General features: G+C 38.2%; 2 protein-coding genes across 5 annotated transcripts in view; both read right to left on the reverse strand.

Moving 5' to 3' along the window:
• LOC127456261 (anoctamin-1-like) overlaps window positions 1-4,265 on the reverse strand; it is a 50,923-nt gene extending 46,658 nt beyond the window's left edge. The window contains exons 1-3 of one of the 4 annotated variants that reach the window (XM_051724668.1): window positions 4,166-4,265; window positions 1,597-1,800; window positions 420-589 (exon numbers count right to left, since the gene is read on the reverse strand). In XM_051724668.1, coding sequence (XP_051580628.1) covers window positions 420-589; window positions 1,597-1,633 — 207 coding nt within the window. In that variant the 5' untranslated portion in view covers window positions 1,634-1,800; window positions 4,166-4,265. Of the gene's footprint in view, window positions 1-419; window positions 590-1,596; window positions 1,809-4,165 lie in introns of those variants that run through there. The other 3 variants (XM_051724669.1, XM_051724671.1, XM_051724670.1) reach the window with 3 other exon arrangements.
• Window positions 4,266-5,157: 892 nt separating this feature from the next.
• The window catches only part of vwf (von Willebrand factor), a 60,327-nt gene continuing 38,615 nt past the window's right edge, over window positions 5,158-26,869 (reverse strand). Inside the window, exons 35-52 of the mRNA XM_051724659.1 lie at window positions 26,068-26,282; window positions 25,800-25,989; window positions 21,952-22,281; window positions 21,553-21,806; window positions 20,328-20,430; window positions 20,131-20,202; window positions 19,740-19,844; window positions 19,444-19,649; window positions 16,964-17,113; window positions 14,916-14,999; window positions 14,650-14,833; window positions 12,285-12,325; window positions 12,053-12,160; window positions 11,439-11,537; window positions 10,196-10,324; window positions 9,094-9,133; window positions 8,145-8,242; window positions 5,158-5,955 (exon numbers count right to left, since the gene is read on the reverse strand). Of these exons, the coding sequence (XP_051580619.1) occupies window positions 5,764-5,955; window positions 8,145-8,242; window positions 9,094-9,133; window positions 10,196-10,324; window positions 11,439-11,537; window positions 12,053-12,160; window positions 12,285-12,325; window positions 14,650-14,833; window positions 14,916-14,999; window positions 16,964-17,113; window positions 19,444-19,649; window positions 19,740-19,844; window positions 20,131-20,202; window positions 20,328-20,430; window positions 21,553-21,806; window positions 21,952-22,281; window positions 25,800-25,989; window positions 26,068-26,282 (2,600 nt within the window). The 3' untranslated portion in view covers window positions 5,158-5,763. The remainder of the gene's footprint in view (window positions 5,956-8,144; window positions 8,243-9,093; window positions 9,134-10,195; window positions 10,325-11,438; window positions 11,538-12,052; window positions 12,161-12,284; window positions 12,326-14,649; window positions 14,834-14,915; window positions 15,000-16,963; window positions 17,114-19,443; window positions 19,650-19,739; window positions 19,845-20,130; window positions 20,203-20,327; window positions 20,431-21,552; window positions 21,807-21,951; window positions 22,282-25,799; window positions 25,990-26,067; window positions 26,283-26,869) is intronic.

Raw genomic sequence — 26,869 nt, forward strand, 5'->3', positions numbered from 1 at the left:
CCGGAACCAGACTGTTGTGCTTTACTGGCAATTGCAAGTAGCAAATCATGGTTCATGTCTGTGACATAAACCTTTAATATGATATGCCCTAACTTTTCCAGCTGAAAATACCTAAGAAATGTGCGAGTCTGGTTGTCATTTAGCAGATTATTTTATTTAATGTTTTGCACAGAAAACTCATTGCAACTTCCAAGAAGCATTTTGGGAGGTTCTTTACTCTGATGATTCTAACATAACTCTCAAGAAGACAGTTGATGGGTCACTTTAACTTGGCATCCAACCCAGAATCTTTGTGTGACCCCTCTAAAGCCCCTCCCATAAAACACTGGGTTTTATTTGCCTTACACTTTAGGGTGTCTCTGATAATTGCTGGAGAAAATATTTCACAATTCATGCATTAGACAACAGAACACACGCACCGTGTCCTCGGCAATGTCGTTGGCATCGTGGTCCCCGCTGCTGCTGGTGCCCTGCTGGCCCAATTCAGAGATATCACGGGCAAGACAACGGAGTTTCTCGCTTTGTATTGAAAAGGACTCGCTCCTCACGGCGGTAACGCGCATGCGCTCGGGAGTCCCGTTCCAATTTTCTGTCAGAGAGAGAGAGAGAGAGAGAGAGAGAGAGAGAGAGAGAGAGAGAGAGAGAGAGAGAGAGAGAGAGAGAGAGAGAGAGAGAGAGAGAGAGAGAGAGAGAGATAATGAGAATATGCATTAAAGTCAATAACACAGTTCCGCTTGGTTCAGCACCACGGACAGCGACATAATTGAAGGCTTTGCCTCAATTCTCCAAAACCTTTCAAACTGACCCTAAGAGCAGACACAGGCGCACGTACACCTGTAGTCTATTGAAATATGCCCATACTTGACTAAAGCGTCACTTAAATATGCTTCATGCGCTCAGGTAAACAAACACATGGATTCATGACTCTTACAGAGAGCTAAGCGCATTTGCACCACCTGACCAAACCATGCAGCGGTCTGTTTGTGCCATTACTTCCCAATGCAAATGCCATTCTGTTGCCAGTATAAATGCATCTTAAATAAAGTGCGTTTGACCTATATACCTGTATATAAAAAATATGCGGAAAAATCACCCATGTTTAACGCTCGGCGTTACATGGCGCTTAAATAGCCCCAGCATATTGCCCCAGCTAATTATAACAAAACATATCCACCAAAACCATCAACACACTGAGTCTACACGCTGTTTTCCTAAAAGAAAACGATACTAAAACAATTAGTTATAATATTTACGAGTTTTAAAGTGTGAAAGTCCGTCTGAAGGGATCAATAATGGCGCGCGCCTCGGTGATTTCACTGCAATTAACACGAAGTGTTACCAGTTTGGTGCCACTTAAAATATCCAGATTTTCATGCATACAGTAAATGCACGGTTAAATGAAATGAAATGCACGCATGTGCAACAGCTGCCTGCGAGCAATAATAAAACGAGCCAATTTAGCGAATTACAAATGGAATAGACATTGCAATCAAATGCAGATGATTTCACCTTTTGCGTAGGAAAACGAATGCATGCACACAAACACGCGCGCGCAACGCAACTACATCAACTGGAGTGCCAAGGTCCGGTACTCACCCGTGTCAGAGGGCGACCTGTTCAGTGCCATGTTCATGTTCCTGGTGAGATGGTGGACAATCTCTCGCGGCCCCGCGCAGCTTAACGCGCTCGTGCTGCTCCAGTTAATTCCATGGAGCGCTCGAGACGCTCAAACTTCCAGCGAGAGTCTGACACAGCGCGCGTGCACCGGAGAACAGTGACAGCAGACACTCCCCCCACACTCTGTATCTCTCACAAACACAGACACTAAATCCATAAATCTAATTATTGCGAACTAACAGATTTATAAACACACAAGATTAACAAAAGCTAAACATGCAACAGGCTATACACACAAACAAAAAAAGAATTTGCATGGCAAGATTTATCACTTCTTTTTAAATTACATCAAAATAACTTTCGTTATAAGTCATTTTTAAACATTATATAATGCTAATAAACATGACTAGATCGTGTACATTTAAAAATATATGAATAAATGCATAAACTCATGAATATATAAATATGTGCCTTTGAATCAAAGTGTCATGCCATTTCTTAACACTGGATTGTACATTAAAGGAATATTTAGGGCTCATTACAGCAAGTTAACCCTTTAAGCTCTGACGTATATATATATATATATATATATATATATATATATATATATATATATATATATATATATATATATATATATATATATATATTAAGATGTCCTGTTTCAGTGGCATACCCAAAATTAAAGGCTTATAAAAAAATTAAAAAAAATTCAATTTTTTAATGATATAGATTATGATACATTCTGAGACTCTCAGTGTAAGAAAATGCTGAAAAAATAAATAAAATAAAAAATAAATAAATTAGCAAAAAATGTACTTTTTCTTATTTGGTATTATATATCTCTGGGTGTAAATATGGTGGCACTGAAAAACTGCTTTTGTTTTATTCCCAAGCATGTCAACTGTATCTGGATTTGTGTGTGTGTGTTGATACGAAAAAGCAATCAAAAGTTATAGCATTACAAAAGTAATTTATCACATAGTCCAAAAATGTCTCCAAGTGTCCAAAAGGCTCTCCAAACAAATAAAACATAATAATTGTACATAAAAACTAATTACACATGCAAACACAACATTGACTAAAGGTTTGCATAGCACGCAGACATGATTTTAGTAATGAGATTTCACAGAATGAGTTTCATTCTGTGCTATTTGAGTCATCACTGAGTCTGTGTCATGTACTTGGTGCCATCTTCTGGTGGCCATATGTAACATTGTGCTTCATGTGGATTATCTAATGGTCTATGCATCTGATTATCTTGTGTGTGGGCTCGTTTGAAAGATAATCCTCCTCTAAGTAATGGTATGGGAGATTTTATGTTCCAATTATTTTTCTTGAAGTTATAAGCGAAATGCGGCATCTAAGCACACCAACATAATTGTCAAAGACATATACTGAGCTATTACTCACTATTATTTTGTCTGTGTGTAAAATAAGTGGCTGGTTGTATTCTACTCCTTGCGAGCTTTCCAACAACATATGATACATGGCTATTTGATCAGTTTGATGTTTTTAATGATTGCAATAATATGTATGGTGCAATTTTTTAAATATAAATTATTAAAATGGAGCACTTCTGATTTGTCTGCAAATTTCAAAGCACTTGTTCAGTTTTGGTCATAATGCCTAAATATATCATAAAGTAGAGCTTCTAAGCTTTCAAACAAAACCTATTTTGTGTTGGTCAAGAATGTAGTTATTCATATTTTGACGATTATTATTTTTTTCGCAGGCGGGCCCATCCGAGCTGAAAGGGTTAAACCTAATCGACAGCATTTGTGGCATAATGGAAATTACCTCAAAAATTAATTTAGACTTGTCCCTTGTTTTCTTTAAAATAAAAAGCAAAAATCTGGGTTACAGTGAGGCACTTACAATGGAAGTCAATGGGGCCAATCCGTAAACATTACAATACGTTTCAAAAGTATAAGCACAAGACGTAAACAATATGCGTGTTAACATGATTTTAGTGTGATAAAATCACTTGCTAACCTTTTCTGTGTAAAGTTATAGCCAATTTTACAACTTCGTTGCCATGACAATGTAACACGGTAAAACCTAAAACCTAAAATGACAGTAAAAACAATGATTTAAACAATGTAACAGCTCAAATAATACACAATTTTTAATAGAAGAATTAATGTAAGTGCTTTTATAACATTTTAAGCTTCATATTTCTGCCTTTAAACCCTTTTAAAAATTGGCCCCATTCACTTCCATTATAAGTGCCTCACTGTAACCTTGATTTTTGCTTTTTTTTTTTTTTTTTTTAAAGAAAAGGAGGGAGTCGACAATACGCTACTAATGCTGTCGATCGAGCTTAACTTCTATTAAAACAATTATATTCTTTTAACTAAATATAAAATACATTGGCATATATTTTTAGTCATAATTAGTGTATGCATTTTAAAAAGGAAAGTAGAAAAAAAAAGTAGTTTACAAAAAATTCCCACATTTTAGTCAGTTAATTATAACATGAGTCTTACTGTAAATCTAAGAGTTTAATCAATGCAAATACAGTATAAAGACATTTGTTTAGGCCTACCTGCAAACGGAGATAATAGTCTCTTGCCGTGTAGCTGATGCTTTTATAATCTAAACTGATTTGTAGTAAATTGGGCAGTCCACTTGGAGCAGCCTGAGGTTATGCGTTTAAGAGCACAATGATGATTGGGTAACACTGTGCACCTTTGAGGTTCATGAGTCACCAGTCTCCAGAGAGTTGAATCTGCTGCCTTATGTTATCACTTAACCATTAGATAACCACTACCTGCCCTAACCACACTCATTTATGTGGATTTTATATTGTTTATTCAGTGCACTGAGAAAATGACAATTCATTTGCCCACAATTACAGCAACCCAATGAAGTCCAGTGAATAAGCAGTGTACATTTATATACAGTAAGTCCTATTTAATTGTGTACATTATGGACCACTTTCATAATTACCTGCATGACTTAACTAACGTACTTTCTGCCTTGATTCCCAGATTGTACAATTATTGTGTAGCTCATGACTGCTGAGAATAATCTCACCAGTGCAAAACAAATGTTGGTTTTTCTTACAGTATATACTTTGGTTATAGAACCTACTATTCTACACTACATACTATAAAACCCTACTACTAACCGGAGGCATCTCAATCAAATGTTTAAACATACAGTAGCATACAATATGATGCCACGTAGAGCTTTCACAGATGGCAGCGTCCAAAACAATTAGCATGCTTGGAGATATCACCAGTTTTTCTTTTAATAAATGCACATTATATACATGGAGACTTCCTTATAATATGGCTCAATTGTAAATTAAAAAGAAGCAGCTGAACTTGTGGCATTCTCTGTGATTGTGATTGTGATTGACAAGCATCTTTCAACACTTCACCACTGATTGATTAATGGATTGATTCATTTTCTCCACGCACACAGACACTCACACATAAATGAGTTTAAGTATCTAGAGCACCACCAAGTGGTCCAAGCAAAGTACTTGTTTATGACTCTGTTGTGGTTCAATGTAATAAACAACCCATAAAGGACTACCAAACATAAAGTGCTTTATTGACAAGAATATATTTGCATAGAAAAATGATCCAGTGGCAATGCAGTGCAGTAATATGAGATTATAATGAGTTTATTGATTAAAGTCAGTATGAACTCAATCCTGTTTACTGTTTTGAAGGGAATAGTTCACCCTAAAATAAAATTCTGTCATCATTTATTCACCCTCATGTTGTTCCGAAGCCATATCACTTCCAATGATTTTTATTTGCACTTACAATTCTATTAAACACAATACAGAATTTGAGATATGCTGGAAATGACACTGTGGTGGGAATTTTCATGACAAAAATGACATAAATCTCCAGTGATGCATGTACGTACACTGTTGGACATTATTAGTAGACAAATAAAACAAATATACTGAGTGTGAAAAATGTTTTAACAAGACTTTCTGCAAGTCCACAGTGCTAAAAGTGCCCGAGGATCCATGAAAAATGTTTGATCAACATTGAAACAGAATGAGTTCTCTACATGCGCTGGAGGCATAGACTACATAAAAATGTGTTATAGCAGTTTATCAGGTGAATGTGTATATGTGTGTGTGTGTGTGTGTGTGTGTGTGTGTGTGTGTGTGTGTGCTCAGTCAGTGGGACAGGTGTGTGACATACAGTCACAGCCGGTGACTTCGAGGACCTGGTGGTGTGTTTGTGTGCCGTTAGTGCAGCGCAGAGAAACATTCATTGGCACGGTGCCAGTAGACGAGCAACACACACACTGGCTCTCCACCTTGTGCTTTTCCAGAGAATACATCGACTTACTGGTACACTTCCCCTGTGTGAGTGTGTTTAAGAGACAGAGAAAGACAGAAAGAGAGAAATTATATTGGCATATATCAAAACCTTGTGTTGTTCTGTAGGGCTGGGTGATAGGACGATGTAATCGGATATCGACGATATCTGACAAATATCCCGATTGCGACACTCATTAGCCCCTTTCAGACATACTGTAGGGGTGAGCGGGGCACAAACTAACACTTTTTGGTTTTCTTAAAGGGATAGTTCACCCAAAAATGAAAATTCTCTCATCATTTACTCACCCTCATGCCAACCCAGGTGTGTATGACATTATTTCTTCAGTGGAACACATTTGAAGAAAAATAGAAAAATATCTCAGCTCAGTAGGTCCTTAAAATGCAATTGGATGGTGAAACGACCTTTGAAGCTCCAAAAATCACATAACGGCTGCATAAACGACACCACTGGTTAAATTAATGTCTTCTAAAGTGAAATGATCGCTTTTGCTGTGAAAAACATCAATATTTAAGTAGTTTTTAACTATAAATCATCGCTTCCGGTCAGCAGCAGTATGCGCGTGTGGCGTAATCGCGTTGACACGTTCATGTGAGAACAGACACACGTGCGACACTCCGGAAGAGCAGCGCTGTTTACAACTGAGTAGGAGGAACGCTGTACAGCAGCTTCGTTGGTTTTGTCTGTTTGTTTACTCACAATGGACCATTTGTGTGCTCATCCTGGATGTCTCAACCGAGAGAAAAACGTGAGATTACATCAGTAACATGCCAACACGAGACCATGTAAACTTCGCCCTCTCGTGTATGTGCATAGGTCTGCCGAACGGAACTGATGGTTTATAGTTAAAAAGTACTTAAATATTGATCTTTTTCACAGCAAAAGTGATCGTTTTGCTTTAGAAGACAATTTAACCCGTGGAGTCATATGGATGACGTTTATGCTGACTGTATGTGATTTCTGGAGCTTCAAAGATCGTATCACCATCCAATTGCATTTTAAGGACCTACTGAGTGAAGATATTTTTCTATTTTTACTTCTAATGTGTTCTGATGTAGAAAGATACATTTTGCTCTGGCAACTTCCCTTATTGAGAAGTTTTATCATAAATTTCCATATTGATGGTACGTGTGAACAGCACATGTGGTACATTTACCAGTAAAAACAACCCAACAATTTTCCTGTAATTTACCTGGTTGCATGTGTGAAAGGGGCTACTGGTACACGATGATCGACAACATCGGGAAATGACAAAACAATAGAGCTGGGAACTCTACAAATATGTTAAATAGCACAAGATATGAAATTAGCACCCGCCAAATGCAGGTATATCATGTGCATGGCGGGCAGTTTTGCTCATTTACACGCCACTGTGGCGGGTTAACTGTATGACGTCTTGGAATGACACAAAGACATGCACTTGAAGAAACACACTTTATTATATTTTGAAGAACAGATGAAAGAAAAGACATTGATGCGTGCCTCTGATGCGCTGTTTGTTCAGATGCATGCAGCTGGAGCGTTTCTTGTGGAGCACGCGCATGTAAAGAGTTATCACACTTTTCTTTACATTCATCTTAAAACTGTTTGCAAGAGTAGTGTCGTCTATGAGAATACTGCCAATGACATCAGACCCTCTCAGGAGGTGTTCAAGGTTTAGTTCACTTTATTTCCACGGAGCAGTTCACGCTGAACGTGCATTGTGAACGCAACTCTTCAGGTTCACTTTATAAATAGCCCATCCATGTGTGATTAAATCATAAAATAATATAAAAATATGTTCTCCTTGAACCTAAAATTGATTTATATTTCAGTCATTATTATTATTATTATTATTATTAGCATTAATACCATTATGTTTACATTTATAATTGCCTTTAGATTTTAATTTGTATTAGTAATTTTCCACCTGTTGTAGACGGACACTTGCGTGACAGCAAATGGAAGGGTAGATATGTACATGTTTTTTGACCACTTTGTTAATTTCATTGCTTTATAGTTTAATTTAAAGTGCAAATTGAATTTAGAAATATCTTTGGTTTAAGTTTTTTGTGTTTCAATACACAAAATTAATTTTTAAAGCAAAATCAATGAAGCAAAAATATTCAATGACTCTTGGCAGGGGTTTTTATAAAAATATGGTGAACATATTTCTTGCATATCGCCCAGCCCTATTGTCCTGACGTTTGTGCAAACAACACATCGGCTCACCTCGCAATAAGTGAGTTGTATCTTTTCTTCCGATTGGCAGTCGGTCACTCTGATGTAATCCAGCAGACCCACACTCCTCCTACACTCGGGCTCAGTACCTATAAACAAACACAAACATAAATATCCAAAAATGAAAATTCTGTCAATATTAAATCACCTTCATGTTGTTCCAAACCTGTATGACTTACTTACTTTTTTTTTCTCCCAATTTGGAATGCCCAATTCCCAATGTGCTTTTAAGTCCTTGTGGTCATGTAGTGATTCGCCTCAGTCCGGGTGGCAGAGGATGCATCTCAGTTGCCTCCACGTCTGAGACCATCAACCCGCGCATCTTATCACGTGGCTTGTTGAGCGCGTTGCCACGGAGACATAGCGTGTGTGGAGGCTTCACGCCATCCACCGCGGCAACCGCGCTCAACTCACCACGCGCCCCACCGAGAACGAACCACATTATAGCGACCACGAGGAGGTTACCCCATGTGACTCTACCCTCCCTAGCAACCGGGCCAATCTGGTTGCTTAGGAGACCTGGCTGGAGTCACTCAGCACACCCTGGGATATGACTTACTTTCTACTTTCTTATATTATATGGAAAGATGCAGTGAAAGTGAATGGAAATTATGCTAAAAATGTAAACACACAAAAGGAGATGTTAGGCCATTCACTTTCAATGTGTGGAAAACAAGATGCAATAAAGGTGGATGGTGACTGAGACTAACATACTCCCTAAAATCTCCTTTTGTGTTCCACAGATGAAAGAAAGTCATACGGGTTCAGGAGAACATAAGGGTGAGTAAATGATAACACAATTTTCCCTTAAAGACTTCTTTTCTGTCTAGCCTATGAGACTATGTAAGTGCTATGTTAAAAATACAATGTTAGTTATAAAATGTTACAGCGCTTTGGTCAACATTTCTCATGCTGTTGGAATAAATGTGACTTGACTTACACATCTCACAGCAAGTGTCTCCAATCCGACTTATTTTACCCTGTAAGACACAATTGCAATCATTTTCAATAGATAACTGTTATTGTTTTTTCTACCCATGTTACAATATAAAGCGCAGTAGTCTGATTCTTGATGTAAAAATCCCATATCCCAATTCATTTTCTCCTTAGGGGAACTGATTATTAATAAGTTATAAACCTTTAAAGACAGACCTACCGTGAGCTCTGAGGTTGTTAATCGATGGTATATTCTTCTGCTGAAGCCATCAGTCGACATATTTCAAATCCATTTTTTTAAACTGCGTTTAATAGCGTAATTCTTTGTAAAGAACTACACTACCCATAAACCTCAAGGAAAACGATCCACCAATCACAGAATTGTATTAATGCGTATATATAAATATTTTGCAATAAACTTAAAATGTATTGTTTTAATACTTATCAGCAACTTTAAATCAATAGTTTTATATTTTTCCATTGTATGTATTTTGATCAGGTCATTTGCAATACTTCATGGGATTGTAGTTCATTCCTTCATTGAAGATGTTAAGTACACAGTACCTTTGTCTTTTTGACTGATTTTCAAATACTTTTTTGCCTCAAATCAAAGTTTGTCATGTTGTGGTTCACCTCAGAGTGGCTTGGTTTGGTTCATGGCTAAGAACTCTTTTATGAAGGATTTTATGAAATCCCTATGGAAAAATGAATGGGAAGAATACTTCTGGAACCAAGATGGCTGAAAAGGTGGGCGGGCACTGTTGCGCTCTATTAAGTGACAGTTGTGTTAATGTTTGTGTGTGGGTATGTGTACTTGTTTTGCTATACTTGTGAAGGCCAAACATCTTAATGTCGACACAAATATAGTAAAAGCTCGTAAGACCGACTTGAGGACACTCCTCACATTAAAATGGCTCATAAATGGGATAAATGATGTCTTTACTAAAATGTAAAAATGCAAAAAGTTATCTGAATGGGGGAGGGTAGAGGTGAGGGTGTAGTAATGACATAATATCAGAACAATGGAAATCCATGGGAGGTCTTCATACTGTACATGTTCACGTGTGTGTGTGTGTGTGTGTGTGTGTGTGTGTGTGTGTGTTTACCCCATGCTCCAGACAGCGATTGCGGTCAAACGGAGGGCATGTTGTAATTAGAGTCTCCAGCACCAGTTCTTCTTTGTTATTCACACTGCATGTGTGTTTAGTGCAGCCATCTGTACTGGTTGTATTTGCCTGAACACACACAAACACATTTGTGACATTGTTAGGAAATCAGTAAGGTCATCTGGAACAGTTAAAGGCTTTATGGTAACATAAATGGTAAATGGTGACCCCAGATTTTTCAGGTTGTTGGTAGACTAAGGGTACCCTGTTTTAAGAGCACTACGTCTTAAGTGCAGTGCTTTGCGATACATCATACGTGCAAAGTCAATGGAAATGGCCTTAAAGTTTTGGTATTTTCATGCAAGCATGTGCCAAGTCTTAGGCATTAGCAGATTGGTGAAATAGCATGCACAAAGCGTGAATGGGTTTGGTCAAGTGCAATTTAATTCTGAGGTACTTCTCCGGTTATTGCATTTCCTGTCATACAACTTCGATATCAATAAAGAAAGCCCATCTGTAAGAATTTGGTAGTGTAAATGGGCTGTTTGCAATGCATTAGAAGAGATATGGACCATTTGCTTTTTACGTTCTTTTGCGCATTAACTACGTCCTTGTTGTGACCGTGGCATGCCCTTTATGTACGCATGGAAAATGTGGTGCTCATCAGGATTAATTGGATGTAAGCTGTGTTAAATTATAAATAATGTAAGTATAATTAATCATATTGATCTACTGATCTATTAGTATAAAAGTGATCGAAAGCTCTTTGATATCATCTGCTGGTGGGATCCCCAAACTGCAAATGCAGGAATTGAGTTTAGACTTTGTGCCGAGTATAGATGTGGATCTCAGACATCTTAGCACAATTACCTGTTTCTCAGAAAATAGAAAATTGCAATTTGCGGCACTTCATCAACAGAAAATACAACCAAAGTTTGCATGCATACACCTACAGATAGCGCAAACTCTCCCACCCATGCCCACTTGTGCTTGGCTGGTTATTGTGTTGCTTTCTTTTAACGTAGATAAAACAATTCAACACAAAACTGCAGATCTTATGCTGACTAAATGTTTGACTCATTTTATTTAGTGCTTTTTTGCCACATTAATTGACACAGACAGTAGAGAGGAGAAGGAAATGATAGGGGAAATGGATTTGAACCTACATCTCCCACATGAGCACCATGGCTCAGTGTGTCCAAAGCATATGTGTATATGAATGTGCATATGCTGTATGCATTACTTTCAGAGAGATCAACTGTCCGTCAGGTCGTCGGATGCTGCAGGCTGTTGCTACGCATCGGCCGCAGCAAGCATCAGGTAAAGGCTCCAACGTATAGCCCTTCAACACATACAATACTCAAAGATATTTATTTATTCATGTGACTGTATTCTTATGTATCAGGCTGACAGTCTTTAAAGGATAGTTCACACAAAAATGAAAATGATGTCATCATTTACTCACCCTCATGTCATTCCGAACCTGTACGACTCTCTTCCGTGCAAAACAAAATCTCAGATCTTATTATTTGTACTTTTGCATTTTCAAACTTGACATTTTACATTTGGTTACAACCACTGGCATTTGGTATTGTACTGAATTTATGTTTCTCATGATCTTGAATTATTTTCATTATCTATTATGCTTAATGCATAATATATTATTTAGTCATTTTTAGAGCTTGACAGCATCCGTCCCCTTTCACTTTGATTGTCTGGAAAAAAGCAGCCTAGATCTCATTTTCTGTTCCACGGGAGAAAGAAAATCAATGGGTATTGGAAGGACATGAGGGTGAGTTCATGAGGGTGAGTTTGTGTGAACGGTTCCTTTAATAATCATCACAGTGAGGGTTTTACCTCTGAGCAGGGGGAGCAGCCCATCTTTCTGCAAGAGAGCCGATAACTCCTCTTATCTCTCACACACTCACAGTGTGTGCACACATCCAACATCACTCGCTCGCCAGCCTACACACACACACACACACACACACACACACACACAGTGAGACACCCCAAAGTCAATCTGTTATGCACCAAGAAATTTGCACACATAGCACATTAGTATTCTCTGTTAACTCAACAGCCGTACCGCAATAACAGTTTGATTCAGCACGCAGGCATCCATTTGAACTGTAATGAGAAAAAACATGTATACGTGTAAGGTAATATCACAGAGATGGCAATAAAGGACAGTTTTTGCTTACATTGTAGGGGGACCAGCCAACTGTCCCCATTAAGGGATGCAGCTTGATACTAGAGCTGCCAATCGATTAAACATTTTTATTGAACTAACATAATGTGCCAAATCAAATTAATCACATATATTAATATTTACGGAGAATCTTCCAACTACACTGTATATATATATATATATATATATATATATATATATATATATATATATATATATATATATATATATATATACACACACACACACACACACATATTAGGGCTGTCAATCAATTAACATTTTTAATGGAATTAATTACATGATGTGCCGATTAATAAATATAATAAATTGCAATTAATTGCATGTATTGATATTTGCTGAGAAACCCCCCAAATACAGTGCATCCGGAAAGTATTCACAGCACTTCACTTTTTCCACATTTTGTTATGTTACAGCCTTATTCCAAAATGGATTAAATTCATTATTTTCCTCAAAATTCTACAAACAATACCCCATAATGACAACGTGAAAGAAGTTTGTTTGAAATCTTTGCAAATTCATTAAAAATAAAAAAATAAAAATCACATGTACATAAGTATTCACAGCCTTTGATCAATACTTTGCTGAAGCACCTTTTGGCACCAATTACAGCCTCAAGTCTTTTTGAGTATGATGCTACAAGCTTGGCACACCTATTTTTGGGCAGTTTCTCCCATTTTTCTTTGCAGGACCTCTCAAGCTCCATCAGGTTGGATGGGGAGCGTCGGTGCACAGCCATTTTCAGATCTCTCCAGAGATGTTCAGTCGGGTTCAAGTCTGGGATCTGGCTGGGCCACTCAAGGACATTCACAGAGTTGTCCCGGAGTCACTCCTTTGTTATCTTGGCTGTGTGCTTAGGGTCGTTGTCCTGTTGGAAGATAAACCTTCGCCCCAGTCTGAGGTCCAGAGCGCTCTGGAGCAGGTTTTCATCAAGGATGTCTCTGTACATTGCTGCATTCATTTTTCCCTCGATCCTGACTAGTCTCCCAGTTCCTGCCGCTGAAAAGCATCCCCACTGCATGATGCTGCCACCACCATGCTTCACTGTAGGGATGGTATTGGCCAGATGATGAGCGGTGCCTGGTTTCCTCCAGACATGACGCTTGCCATTCAGGCCAAAGAGTTCAATCTTTGTTTCTTATAGTCTGAGAGTCCTTCAGGTGCCTTTTGGCAAACTCCAGGTGGGCTGTCATGTGCCTTTTACTGAGGAGTGGCTTCCGTCTGGCCACTCTACCATACAGACCTGATTGGTGGAGTGCTGCAGAGATGGTTGTTCTTCTGGAAGGTACTCCTCTCTCCACAGAAAAATGCTGGAGCTCTGTCAGAGTGACCATCAGGTTCTTGGTCACCTCCTTGACTAAGACCCTTCTCCCCCGATCGCTCAGTTTAGCCGGGCGGCCAGCTCTAGGAAGAGACCTGGTGGTTCCAAACTTCTTCCATTTACGGATGATGGAGGCCACTGTGCTCATTGGGACCTTCAACGCTGCAGACATTTTTCTGTACCCTCCCCCAGATCTGTGCCTCGATACAATCCTGTCTCGGAGGTCTACAGACAATTCCTTGGACTTCATGGCTTGGTTTGTGCTCTGACATGCACTGTTAACTGTGGGACCTTATATAGACAGGTGTGTGCCTTTCCAAATCATGTCCAATCAACTGAATTTACCACAGGTGGACTCCAATCAAGTTGTAGAAACATCACAAGGATGATCAGTGGAAACAGGATGCACCTGAGCTCAATTTTGAGTGTCATGGCAAAGGCTGTGAATACTCATGTACATGTGATTTTTTGTAGTTTTTTATTTTTAATACATTTGCAAAGATTTCAAACAAACTTCTTTCACGTTGTCATTATGGGGTATTGTTTGTAGAATTTTGAGGAAAATAATGAATTTAATCAATTTTGGAATAAGGCTGTAACATAACAAAATGTGGAAAAAGTGAAGCGCTGTGAATACTTTCCGGATGCACTGTACAGTCAACAGCAATATGTCCATTATTCTCAACACATCATTTTTTATATCATTTATTGCACTAAATCAATGTGTTTAATCGACAGCCCTACATAAACAAACTACTGTAAATAATGTCTTAACAAAATTGTAAATAGATTTATGTGAGGTTTAGGGGTAGGGTTATGGGATAGAAAATATCATTAGCTCAGTATATAAAAACAATAGAAGTTCCACCATAATAGAAACACCAATGTGTGTGTATGTGAGATATTAGAGGTTGTATGTACCGCAGTGACAGGTCGGGCAGCAGTCATCAGCTGTATTGCATTGGAGCTCTGTGCCCAATGGACAGGTTGGTGTGTCCATGAGGTGGCAGGACACGTTTGAATGCTGAATAAACACTTCCTCATTCACCTGCACACATTCACTCCACATACATCTGTCGTGCGGCGTCACCCACTGCTCTCCTATCTGCACACATGTGAAATAAAATAACATTTATTTTAAGTTCTTTGAATATTCAAACAGCAATAGACAAATATAACACAATCACCTGTCTCAAATGCCCTCCTTCCAGGCAACTGGACTTACGACAGTGACCACAGCACTCGCCCTCTGAATGAGAGTATATGGTTCCCTGTAAACACACAATATTAAAGACAACATGAAATCAGGGATTTGAACAAAAATCCAGTTTGATGTTATGTTTGTTTTCAAGATCTTTCTTTAAAATGTACTTTCTCTGCCTCTGAAATTACTTTTCTGGGTGATTCTCAAGAAACCAGTCAAGAAAATGTCTTGGTCCTATTTGACTCCAAAATTGAGTGTTACGGTGAAGAGAATCATCATTGAAAAAAATGGGAATAGTAAAAGTAAAACGTCCGGATGTGATATGGTAATAAGAATTGGGGGGTAAATAGATAGATTCTAAATAATAATGATAAAAATATATCATGTATATACTGTATACACTGGCAGCAAAAAGTTTGGAATAATGTACAGATTTTGCTCTTATGGAAAGAAATTGGTACTTTTATTCACCAAAGTGGCATTCAACTGATCACAATGTATAGTCAGGACATTAATAATGTGAAAAATTAATATTACAATTTGAAACAAATGTTCAGAACTTCTTAAACTACTTCAAAGAGTTCTCATCAAAAAATCCTCCATGTGCAGAAATGACAGCTTTGCAGATCCTTGACATTCTAGCTGTCAGTTTGTCCAGATACTCAGGTGACATTTCACCCCACACTTCCTGTAGCACTTGCCATAGATGTGACTGTCTTGTCGGGCACTTCTCACGCACCTTACAGTCGAGCTGATCCCCCAAAAGCTCAATGGGTTTAAGATCCATAACACTCTTTTCCAGTTATCTGTTGTCCAATGTCTGTGTTTCTTTGCCCGCTCTAACCTTTTCTTTTTGTTTTTCTGTTTCAAAAGTGGCTTTTTCTTTGCATTTCTTCCCATAAGGCCTGCACCCCTGAGTCTTCTCTTTACTGTTGTACATGAAACTGGTGTTGAGCGGGTAGAATTCAATGAAGCTGTCAGCTGAGGACATGTGAGGCGTCTATTTCTCAAACTAGAGACTCTGATGTACTTATCCTCTTGTTTAGTTGTACATCTGGCCTTCCACATCTCTTTCTGTCCTTGTTAGAGTCAGTTGTCCTTTGTCTTTGAAGACTGTAGTGTACACCTTTGTATGAAATCTTCAGCCTTCATTCCTCAAAACAATGATTGACTGATGAGTTTCTAGAGAAAGCTGTTTCTTTTTTGCCATTGTTGACCTAATATTGACCTTAAGACATGCCAGTCTATTGCATACTGTGGCAACTCAAAAACAAACACAAAGACAATGTTAAGCTTCATTTAACGAACCAAATATCTTTCAACTGTGTTTGATATAATAGCAAGTGATTTTCAGGTACCAAATTATCAATTTAGCATGATTACTCAAGGATAAGGTGTTGGAGTGATGACTGCTGTCTAGATTTGATCAAAAATGACTTTTTTCAAATAGTGATGGTGCTGTTTTTTACATCAGTAATGTCCTGACTATATTTGTGATCAGTTGAATGTTACTTTGGTGAATTAAAATACCAATTTCCTTCCGAAACAGCAAAATCTGTACATTACTCCAAACTTTTGGCCACCATATATTTATATATATTATTATTATTATTTTTTTTTAATTTTTTTATTTTTTTGCATATATTTATTTATTTGCATTGATGCAAATATGACCAGAATCGCCCTTCTTCCGACGTTCGAATGCATGGTTGGTAAAAAAACAACATTAATTCATATAATCAAAGCATAAAATCCTCAATCCAATCAAATCCCAATGGGTAAAATCAAATTCCACCCTAAATTATTCCCCTGCTAAATATTCTATTTCACCCGGAAATTCAGTATGTCACATTACAGAAGTTACATCGGTTGTAGATGTTGTTTCTACAATAATCTACAAATATTCTAATACATTAAATATTTACAAGAATACAACACATTCAAGCACCCAATTTACTCATTAAAGCATGATAAATGAATATTTTTCAAACGAAAAGAATACAATTAATAAAGCATGTGTGTTTGACGCACCAGAGGACAGATCTGGTTGCAGACGGGGTCAACACACTGAGCGATGTGAAGACCGGTCTGTCTGTCCGTTTGCTGTGTGCAGGTGCAGGTTTTACACTTCTCTTCCCACTTGCTGCCCACTTGATACACCACAGCATCCACCACACACACCTGCAAATAAACAACACAAATACTGCAAGGTTATACTTATAAATAGTGTTCACATGCTGATAACAAAGTACACTCAGCAAGACATGGGGCGACCAAGGTCAAATGACTAATACACACAACATACACAAACAACAAACACACACACACACACATACACACACACACACACACACACACTCATGTTGGTGCGGCTATCCTTATGAGGACTCTCCATAGACATAATGATTTTTATACTGTACAAACTATAGATTCTATCCCCTAACCCTAACCCTACCCCTAAACCTAACCCTCACAAAAAACTTTCTAGTATGTTTGCATAAATGTTGCATCATTTAGTATGTTTGTTAATCGATTTGAATTATGGGGACACTAGAAATGTCCTCATAAAGCACATTTATAGCATAATACCCTTGTAATTACCAGTTTGTAACCTAAAAAAAAATGTCCTCATAAACCACACAAACCCACCCACACACACACACATACACACACACACACACACACACTAGTGTTACTATTTAAATTAAACAAAACATAATTGGAAAACTGAAACTAAACTCCAAAACTAAAATAAATAAAACTAAAAATTACCACCAAGCATTTGAGTTAAATTTAGTTTTGATACAAAGTACAAAGAAACCTTTAAAACCTTTACAACTAGGGCTGGGTATCGATACAGATTTCCTAATTTATTTCAATTCCGATTCACAAGCTCTCAATAAGATTCCGATATGATTTAATTTGATTCTAATTCAGTTGAGTATACACCGATCAGCCACGACATTAAAACCACCTGTCTAATATTGTGTAGGTCCCCCTCGTGCTGCCAAAACAGCGCCAACCCGCATCTCAGAATAACATTCAGAGATGATATTCTTCTCACCACAATTGTACAGAGTGGTTATCTGAGTTACCGTAGACTTTGTCAGTTCAAAACAGTCTGGCCATTCTCTGTTGACCTCTCTCATCAACAAGGCATTTCCATCCACAGAACTGCCGCTCACTGGATGTTTTTGGTTTTTGGCACCATTCAGAGTAAATTCTAGAGACTGTTGTGTGTGAAAATCCCAGGAGATCAGCAGTTACAGAAATACTCATACCAGCCCATCTGGCACCAACAATCATGCCACGCTCCAAATCACTGAGATCACATTTTTTCCCTATTCTGATGGTTGATGTGAACATTAACTGAAGCTCCTGACCCGTATCTGCATGATTTTATGCATTGCACTGCTGCCACACGATTGGCTGATTAGATAATCGCATGAATGATTGCTGGTGCCAGATGGGCTGGTTTGAGTATTTCTGTAACTGCTGATTTCCTGGGATTTTCACCATTTAGTGAATGGTTTAACCTCCAATGTGCTGTCTGTCTGCACTGGTCTCAGAACAGCTCGAAATGCACCTTATTTTCATCCTAATTCCATATAAAGCTTTTGGATGAACCCATTAATTCTCAGTGTGAAAATGCACAGTAAATATAGGAACATATTTACTAATGTTAATGAATAGAACTGTATTGTACAGTGATAAAAAAAATAAAATATAACAAATTTGATATTAAAATGAAGCAAAATGACCCACAAATGTGTTTATGTTGAACGTTATTCAAAATAACGTTTTTTTTTTTTTTTTCAACTTTTTAGGGAATAATGTCCTAATTGCCACATATGAGGATATCATGAATGAATAAATATTTTTTTTTAAGTGGCATATCAAACGAAACTAGAGATGCAACTCTCTACACCCAAGCAGGTTTCAATGAAAAAACTTAAAGATGTTTCTTACCAGAGACACTTTTGTTTTCACTGCACCCGTAGAAGCACTTCACGGAAATCTACGCCATGTTGTTGTGTCACGTGACTCAGTGCGCCAGAAGTTTAACCCTTAAACTACAGTCTAGAGTCTTGTGAACAGTAATCGGTCAGTTTAGATTAATTTAAATTATGTGTTGCATATACTGAAGCCAAAATACAACATCCTCGCATGTGAATGCAGGGTTGCATGAATTTAATCAGAAAATCAGTATTTTTACCCAGTCTTGTTTGGAACCTCCAAATTACACTAGACATCAATAACACTAGACAACACTGAGAAATGTAAAGCTGTTTAACTTAATTAAATTATATCAGTTACATACTAAGATACTAAAACAAAAATGCCAAATATAGTGAAAAAAATGCACAAAAACTAGAAAACACTGGGTACACTACAACTAACAGCCAAAGAGTGAAATCTATCAAAAACTAAACTAAACTGCAAGGACAAATTAAATTCAGATTACTAAATTAACTATAACCCTGGCACACACACAACAAACTCGTGCCAACCTTATCAGGCGTACAGGTGACCTCTGTGCAGTCACAATCATTGGTGGTTGTCTGTGTGATGTAACCTGGTGGGCAGGTGCGTGTGACATTTTGACAGACGCACACACACTCGTACGAATCACAGCACTCTGTCTGTTTGATTGACAGCTTCTTGTATGCAGGGCATGACGGTTTGACCGTCATGGGGCACTGATCCTTTTTACAAACTAAGAGAAAGAGAAAGTGTATGGTCAAAAAATCATGTGTAATATGATAAGCATGTTTGAAGGGGAGTATATGTGTATGTGTACCCTCACCACATTCATAAACTGGCAGACATTCTCCAGGGTTTGTGAGGACGACACTGAGCCCATGATCACAGTGAGGGGGATTTGACAGCTTACAGTTCACTGTGTCACAGACTGCAAACACACACACACACATACAGTACGTTACTATGATGCTATCACTATATCACCATTAGGTAATCAGTCAAACAGTCCATCCATTTTTTTCCCACAGTGCCTTGAAATCAGAATAGCAAAAATGTGTGCGTGTGAGTATCTTCATATTTCACAAGGTGCAGTGTGTAATTGCAGTGTGTTTATGCAAAATACATAAAGTAGATGTTTATATATATATTAAGTATGGATGAGTATCCTGTGTAATGCACATTGCGTTTGGATACAGTGTGTTTTTTCAGCTCACCACACTCATATTCAGGGCAGCACTTGGATTCCGTCTTCTCCTGGAGAACCTCACATTGTCCACACTCTGGGGCTGCAGCACAGCAACAGTTGCCATGACAACACACACTTAGAAGTCACCTCAAAAAACTGAGGCTGTTTATCGTTTAGTGCATGAAAGAGAAAGAGAGAGAGAATGCATACTCGGTGTGTCTCTACCTTTAGCATTGGTGCAGGGTAAAGCTGTGCAGTTAATGCGCTGTCGATCAAGACACACACACAGCAGACAGGGGTTGTCCTCAGGATTCCAGCTCTCCATAAACTGAAACACACACATCAAGGTCATGAGACTGATGCATGAAATACTAGAGCTACTGTATAGAACAGAATAGAATGCCTCCTCAAACAGAATAGAATGTTTCATTAAACAGGATAAAAGTTTTTTTTTTTTTTTCAAATAGAGTAAAATGTTTCCTCAGAATTTCTTCAGACATTTTTTTTTTTTTTTACTGAAATAGAATAGAATGTTTCTTCAAATAGAATAGTATGCTTCCTTAAACAGAAGAGAATAGAATGTTTCTTCAAACAAAATAAAATAAAATGTTTCCTCAAATAGAATATAATTTTTCCTTAAACATTATAGAATGATTCCTTAAACAGAATGGGGGGGGGAATTATAATGTTTTTTTTTAAGCAATAAAATGTTTTTTTTTAAATAGAATGTTTTTTTTCAAATACAATAGAATGTTTCTACAAACTTAATAGAATGATTTTTTCCAAACTGAATAGACTAAAATGTTTTGTTTTTTCAAACAGAATATAATTGAATGTTTCCTCAAACATAATACGTTTCCTCACATAGAATATAATTTTTATAGAATGATTCCTCAAACAGAATATAATATGGGGAAAAATAGAATTGAGCAAATACCAGGGCCTGGGTAGCTCAGTGGTAAAAAAAAAACACTGGCTACCACCCCTGGAGTTAGCTAGTTCGATACTGAGTGACTCCAGCCAGGTCTCCTAAGCAACCAAATTGGCCCGGTTGCTAGTGAGGGTAGAGTCACATGGGGTAACCTCCTCGTGGTCGCTATAATGTGGTTCGTTCTTGGTGGGGCGCGTGGTGAGTTGAGCGTGGATGCCGCAGTGGATGGCGTGAAGCCTCCACACGTGCCATGTCTCCGTGGCTACGCTCTCAACAAGCCATGTGATAAGATGCGCGGATTGACGGTCTCAGACGCGGAATCTGCTGGGATTCGTCCTCCACCACCCGGATTGAGGCGAATCATTACGCGACCACGAGGAATTAAAAGCGCATTGGGAATTGGGCATTCCAAATTGGGTGAAATGTTTTTTTTGAGCAAATACCTATGACTATAAACTATACTATAACTATAAAATGCATTTAGTTCTTTCAAATATTTTGTTTGTTTGTGTGTATTACCTGGTGGGTTTTCCTGTGGTGGTCCACACACTGGCTGCAGGCCTCTCTGCTCACACACTTATCTCCCATTAACACTAACCCTTCTGGACAGAAACAGCCCTCTGTGGGTGTGGTCAAGCACTGATATCCATTACTACTGATTAAAGAATCACCCCTAGTAACCACGTCTCCAGGATAAAACTGGCCCGGCTCGCACTGTTCCAAACAACCGGTTCGACAGGCAGCGTATTCCAGGGAGTCGGAACATGTCATGGCTGTACACACACACACATTTTTATATGAAATTAAAATATTTAAATTCCAATCATTTTCTGTAGATTATTCCCAACTATCAACTAACTGTAAGATGCTAAATAAAAACAAAATAAAAAGTAAAAAAATTGTTCGCAGAAGACTCACGGCACAGGGTGGGTGTCCTCCAGTCCACACACACTCCCTGTTGACGGCACACACTACTGTACGCAGTGACGAGATCACACACCGCATTAGGCTGACAGGCCACACTCCGACAGATCTGCATGTAGTCTTGCGGGGGCACCAGCGCGTGACAGCGGCTGAATATCTCTGAACTTAACACATCACAGCCCTTGGCAACACCTGCGGCACAGGACTGCACCTCCTGATGCTGGACACACTCGCCCAGGGCCCATCTCTGCAGATACACGTCAGGGTCTGTGGTCACTGAACCATCTGATAGAACCAGACTGGACTGATCATCAGAGCAGGAACCTAAGATAGAGATAGACAGAGTAATGTACACAGCATACATATAGAAGATCAGTACAACTTAAACTCAATTGACAGCATCTGAGGTGAGTAGTCAATTACTAAAGAGTTCAACTGTTTAGGGTTTGGGTTAGGATGTGCAGTTCAAATTTTGTGTTCAAAATAAATAAAAAATATCCATGGTTTCACTATAGTAAACCTGCAGTATACATTTAACCAAATTTTTGTGATAAAAATTAAGGTACATGTACCAAAACTTAACTATGGTGTTACTTTAGTAAAAACTAACCATGTTTCTTTTTTTGGCAGAATGATTATGATTTTTATGAACAATGGTAATAAAAACAAAAAGTGTGAATTTGTAAATTATATTCACCCTTTTCTATATTGAAAGCACTACAACTACACATTATATGATGTTTTACCTTGTGAATTTCATTGTTTTTTGAAAATGTACAGTCATTTCAAATCAGATGATTGCAACATGCTCCAAAAAAGTTGGGACAGTCAAGTGTTTACCACTGTGAAACATCACCATTTCTTCTAATAACACTTATTAAGCATTTAGGCACTGAAGACACAAGTTTGTTAAATTTAGAAAGTGGAATTTTCCCCCATTCATCCATTATGTAGGTCTTTAGCAGCACAATTGTACGGGGTCTTCGTTGCCGGATGGTGTACTTCATAATGCACCACACATTCTCAACTGGAGACAGTTCAGGACTGCAGGCAGGCCAATCTAGCACCCATACTCTCTGCTTACACAGTCATGCACTTGAAATCCAGGCAGTATGTGGTTTGATGTTGTCCTGCTGGAAAATTCCAGACCATCCCTGGAAAAGACGGTGCTGGATGGCAGTATATGCTGCTCCAAAATTTTTACATATCTGTCTGCATTAATGGTGTTCTCACAGATGTGCGAGTTACCCATGCCATGGGCACTGACACACCCCTGGCACATACAGACACTGACTTTTGGACCTGATGCTGACAACAGCTTGGATGGCCCTTTTCCTCTTTGGCCCGGACAACACGACGGCTGTGTTTTTCAAAAACTTCAGACCAAAAAAACACAGTTCCACTGTTCTGCTTTTCATCTAAGATGAGACCGAGCCCAGAGAAGTCGGCAGCGCTTCTGGACAGTGATGATGTATGGCTTCTCCTTTACATAATAAAGACTTATCTTGCATCTGTGGATGCAGCGGTGAGTGGTTTTGACTAACAAAGGTGTACTAAAGTTATTAATGTTCATGATATCCATTACAGATGAATGATGTTTTTTAAGACAGTGATGTCTGAGGGATCAGAGATCACGTGCATTCAGAAGTGTTTTTCATCTTGCCCTTTACGCACCAAGATTTGATCAGATTCCTTGAATCTTTTAAATATATTGTGCACTGTAGAGAGTGAAATGCCCAAAATCCTTCCAATTAGTCTTTGGGGAAGATTGTTCTCAAAGTGCTGGATTATTTGCTGAAGCAACTGTTGGTAAATTGACAAGTAAATTGATCCTTGCTCTTGAAGGACTAGGCTGTTTTTGGAGGCTCCTTATATACTATGACACGATTGCCTCACCTGTTTAACATCTCCTGTTTCACATCGCCTTGTTATTTCAACTCGTCAAATTTTTATTAGTCTTAAATTGTCCCAACTTTTTTGGAATTGGGGTTGTATGTTATTATGCACGACTACTGATTTTAATTCTATTCAAGGCCATTAGTGGAGTCGCATTCGACTAGTCATGATGTCACCAACCAGTTTGTGAAAAAAAACTAATCAGATTTACATTAATGCAATTTCAGTTGATGTCTATGGAGCAAGACATTCTGGAGGATTTAAAAGCATCCACGTCCAACTCGTATTTTGTGTTATCAAAATGTTATTTTTAGTGATAGGAATACTGTTCTATGTTACCGACTTAATTTCCATTCGTGCACAATCACATCACGTCCCTTTCTGGTATCATTGAGTGCATCATACGAAATATATCGGCTTACAGTCGATTCGACATGACAGGGTTCCCACAACTTTTTGCCAATTAATTTAAAAGATTTTCACATGAATTTATAGTCAATTTAATGCGTTAATTCAGTGCGATTATTTGTATAAAAAAATAACGTGTTAAAAAAATTAATCATGTGACGCAATTAATCTTGTCCCTGGACCGTACTAAGGAATATTCCTTCCATGAGCAATTCAAGCTTGGAGTACCAGCTGTTTTCTTGAGGGGGCAGTAAGCGAAACTCGCTATATAGGCAACGTCAGTGGCGGGTCTATATGAAACCCGCTTCAACACGCCCCCAAAGTTGTTGACGGTGGGGGGGGGGTCTGGGTGGTTTTTCTCGTGACGCCCCCCCGCAAGATGCCGCCCTGGGCAACTGCACATGTCGCCCATGCCTAAATCCGCTACTGGGCAACGTGCAGCTTATACAGAGTACAAACCACAATTACTGGGAGTAGACAACACAAGATGAGGGAGGACATGTTCTTGCGTACAAACACAGCTTGATGGAGCGCAAATCTGAAGGCAGGAATCTCAAGGCGTGCTTTTCTAAGTTTCAAACATTGACACGTCCTTAAACAAGCCCTTATAATAAATCTCGGACTGACTGACGAATTCAATTGCAAAATAGATTGCTGTGAACTGTAGGCCAGTGACAGGCTTATGTTCAATAATATGGATATAAACAAAATATTCATTCTAAAGCCACTTTTTTTATTGTCTTTTTTTAATGTTTCACTTGTGTGCCTAAATAATGTAATGCATTTTAATTATCGGTATTATTATTTTTGATAATATATATTATCTTATTTATAATTATTTAAAAACAACTATTTATAATGATTTAATCATTATTTATTGAATTATTGTTATTTGAGAGGCTTTCTAGACAAATATTTTTGTATGCGATTAATTGCGATTAATTCGATTAATTAATCGGCATACCATGTAATTAATTAAACGTAAAAAAATTATTGATTGACAGCCCTAATTTTAATAGATCATTTCATGGAGATTGGACTCGCAAAGAGTAATAACTAGTCTATGAAAGATATTAGAACATAACTAGAAACATTATATTTCCAGGACTTTTCCAGGCCTGGAAATGACCATTTTCAAATTCTCTGATGTTGCCAGGTTTTCCACGACCGTGGTAACCCTGAGGAGTTGAAGGATTGGATATAGCTGTGCACAGGTTCTATCACACAAGTCTCATGTTAACATGTTTAAATCCTGTGGCTATACTATACGGTATTTTAATGTTAATCCCAGAGCAGTGTCTTGCCCCATAGACTTCCATTGTACTTGTTTACATTTTTATACAGAAAATGCGCCTTTCTTCCATTGTAAGTGCATTATTATTTTTGTATTTACAAAATAAGTGAAGAGACAAGATTATTTTCTGTTGTAATCAGCAGCATGTAACTTGTTTTGAACCTGGACCATTCCTTAAAACAAATAATCTAAAAAGCACACAAACTCAGTGTTACAACCAAAACCATGAATGGACAATAGTTACCACATAAGCCAGTGGTGTTGGTTTTCATGGTGATGTTCATGTTGACCATGAACTCATTGCTGTGAGGAGTGAACGTAAGCATGAACCCATGTTCCTTTGATCTCAATTGGTGCAGAATAGCTCCAATCTGTGTCACAGTCACTCCACCAGTTCTGAATGGAACAGCAGTAACCACACCATCCACAGTCACCTGCAATACAGAAATGTGTTGAATATCTTGTCTAACTCAATAGTACATCACTCCCGCTTCCCTCCTGACCACTTTTACCTTCATATCATTCTGTAGCACCACACTTGTCCCGCCCTCTCTCAGCTCCAAGCTCTTCATGCAAATCTGATTGGGTGAGCTTTGACAGGCAGCCGTATGCAACACTAGCTCCGCCCCTCCAGAGCGAAGCAGCAAATAAGAGCAAGCGGATGTCAGCTTCAGAGCCGCTCCCGAAAATGACACAACGTGACTAGTGGAGCTGCCCATACAACTGCCTAAGGAATTAAAAGCAAGCATGTTAATATCAAAATTACAAGTAACGTTTACATGTGCAGTTAGGGAGTTTTGCATATGTCTGTGCAAGTATACATGACACAATGCATAATCGGATATTTGAAGGAAGGACGTAAGCTGAGGAAGTGTCGGTAATACACGTTGCGTGTCACCTCTATCTCTTGGAGTATGCACACATCACCGATGCCAGTTGTGTTTCGATTAACGTGTATGCATGCTGAACAAAGCAGAGCTATAATCGCATTATCTTGGTCTATTAGTCCGACGACACAAAAATCAGACTGGTACGATTTTAGTCGGATTAAAGTGTTTACATGACGTTTTAAAAAGACAAATTATTGTTTTACTTCGACTGAAAACAAACTTTTGAAGTGCATATAAACATACTGTGTAAAGAGAGTTTTTAATAATTGTTTTGAAGGTCTTGTGTGTTTGCGCACTTTACAGTGTTGCGGTAACGTTTTACAAGCAGATCTCTTAGCATAATCAGATTACTCGATTGTTAGGAGTAACACTTAACTTTTGAATTGACATGATACCTGAGTTACTTTTGTGCAGATTTGTGCAT

Source organism: Myxocyprinus asiaticus, chromosome 18 (assembly GCF_019703515.2).
Source record: "Myxocyprinus asiaticus isolate MX2 ecotype Aquarium Trade chromosome 18, UBuf_Myxa_2, whole genome shotgun sequence".
NCBI classification, from domain to species: Eukaryota; Metazoa; Chordata; class Actinopteri; order Cypriniformes; family Catostomidae; genus Myxocyprinus; species Myxocyprinus asiaticus.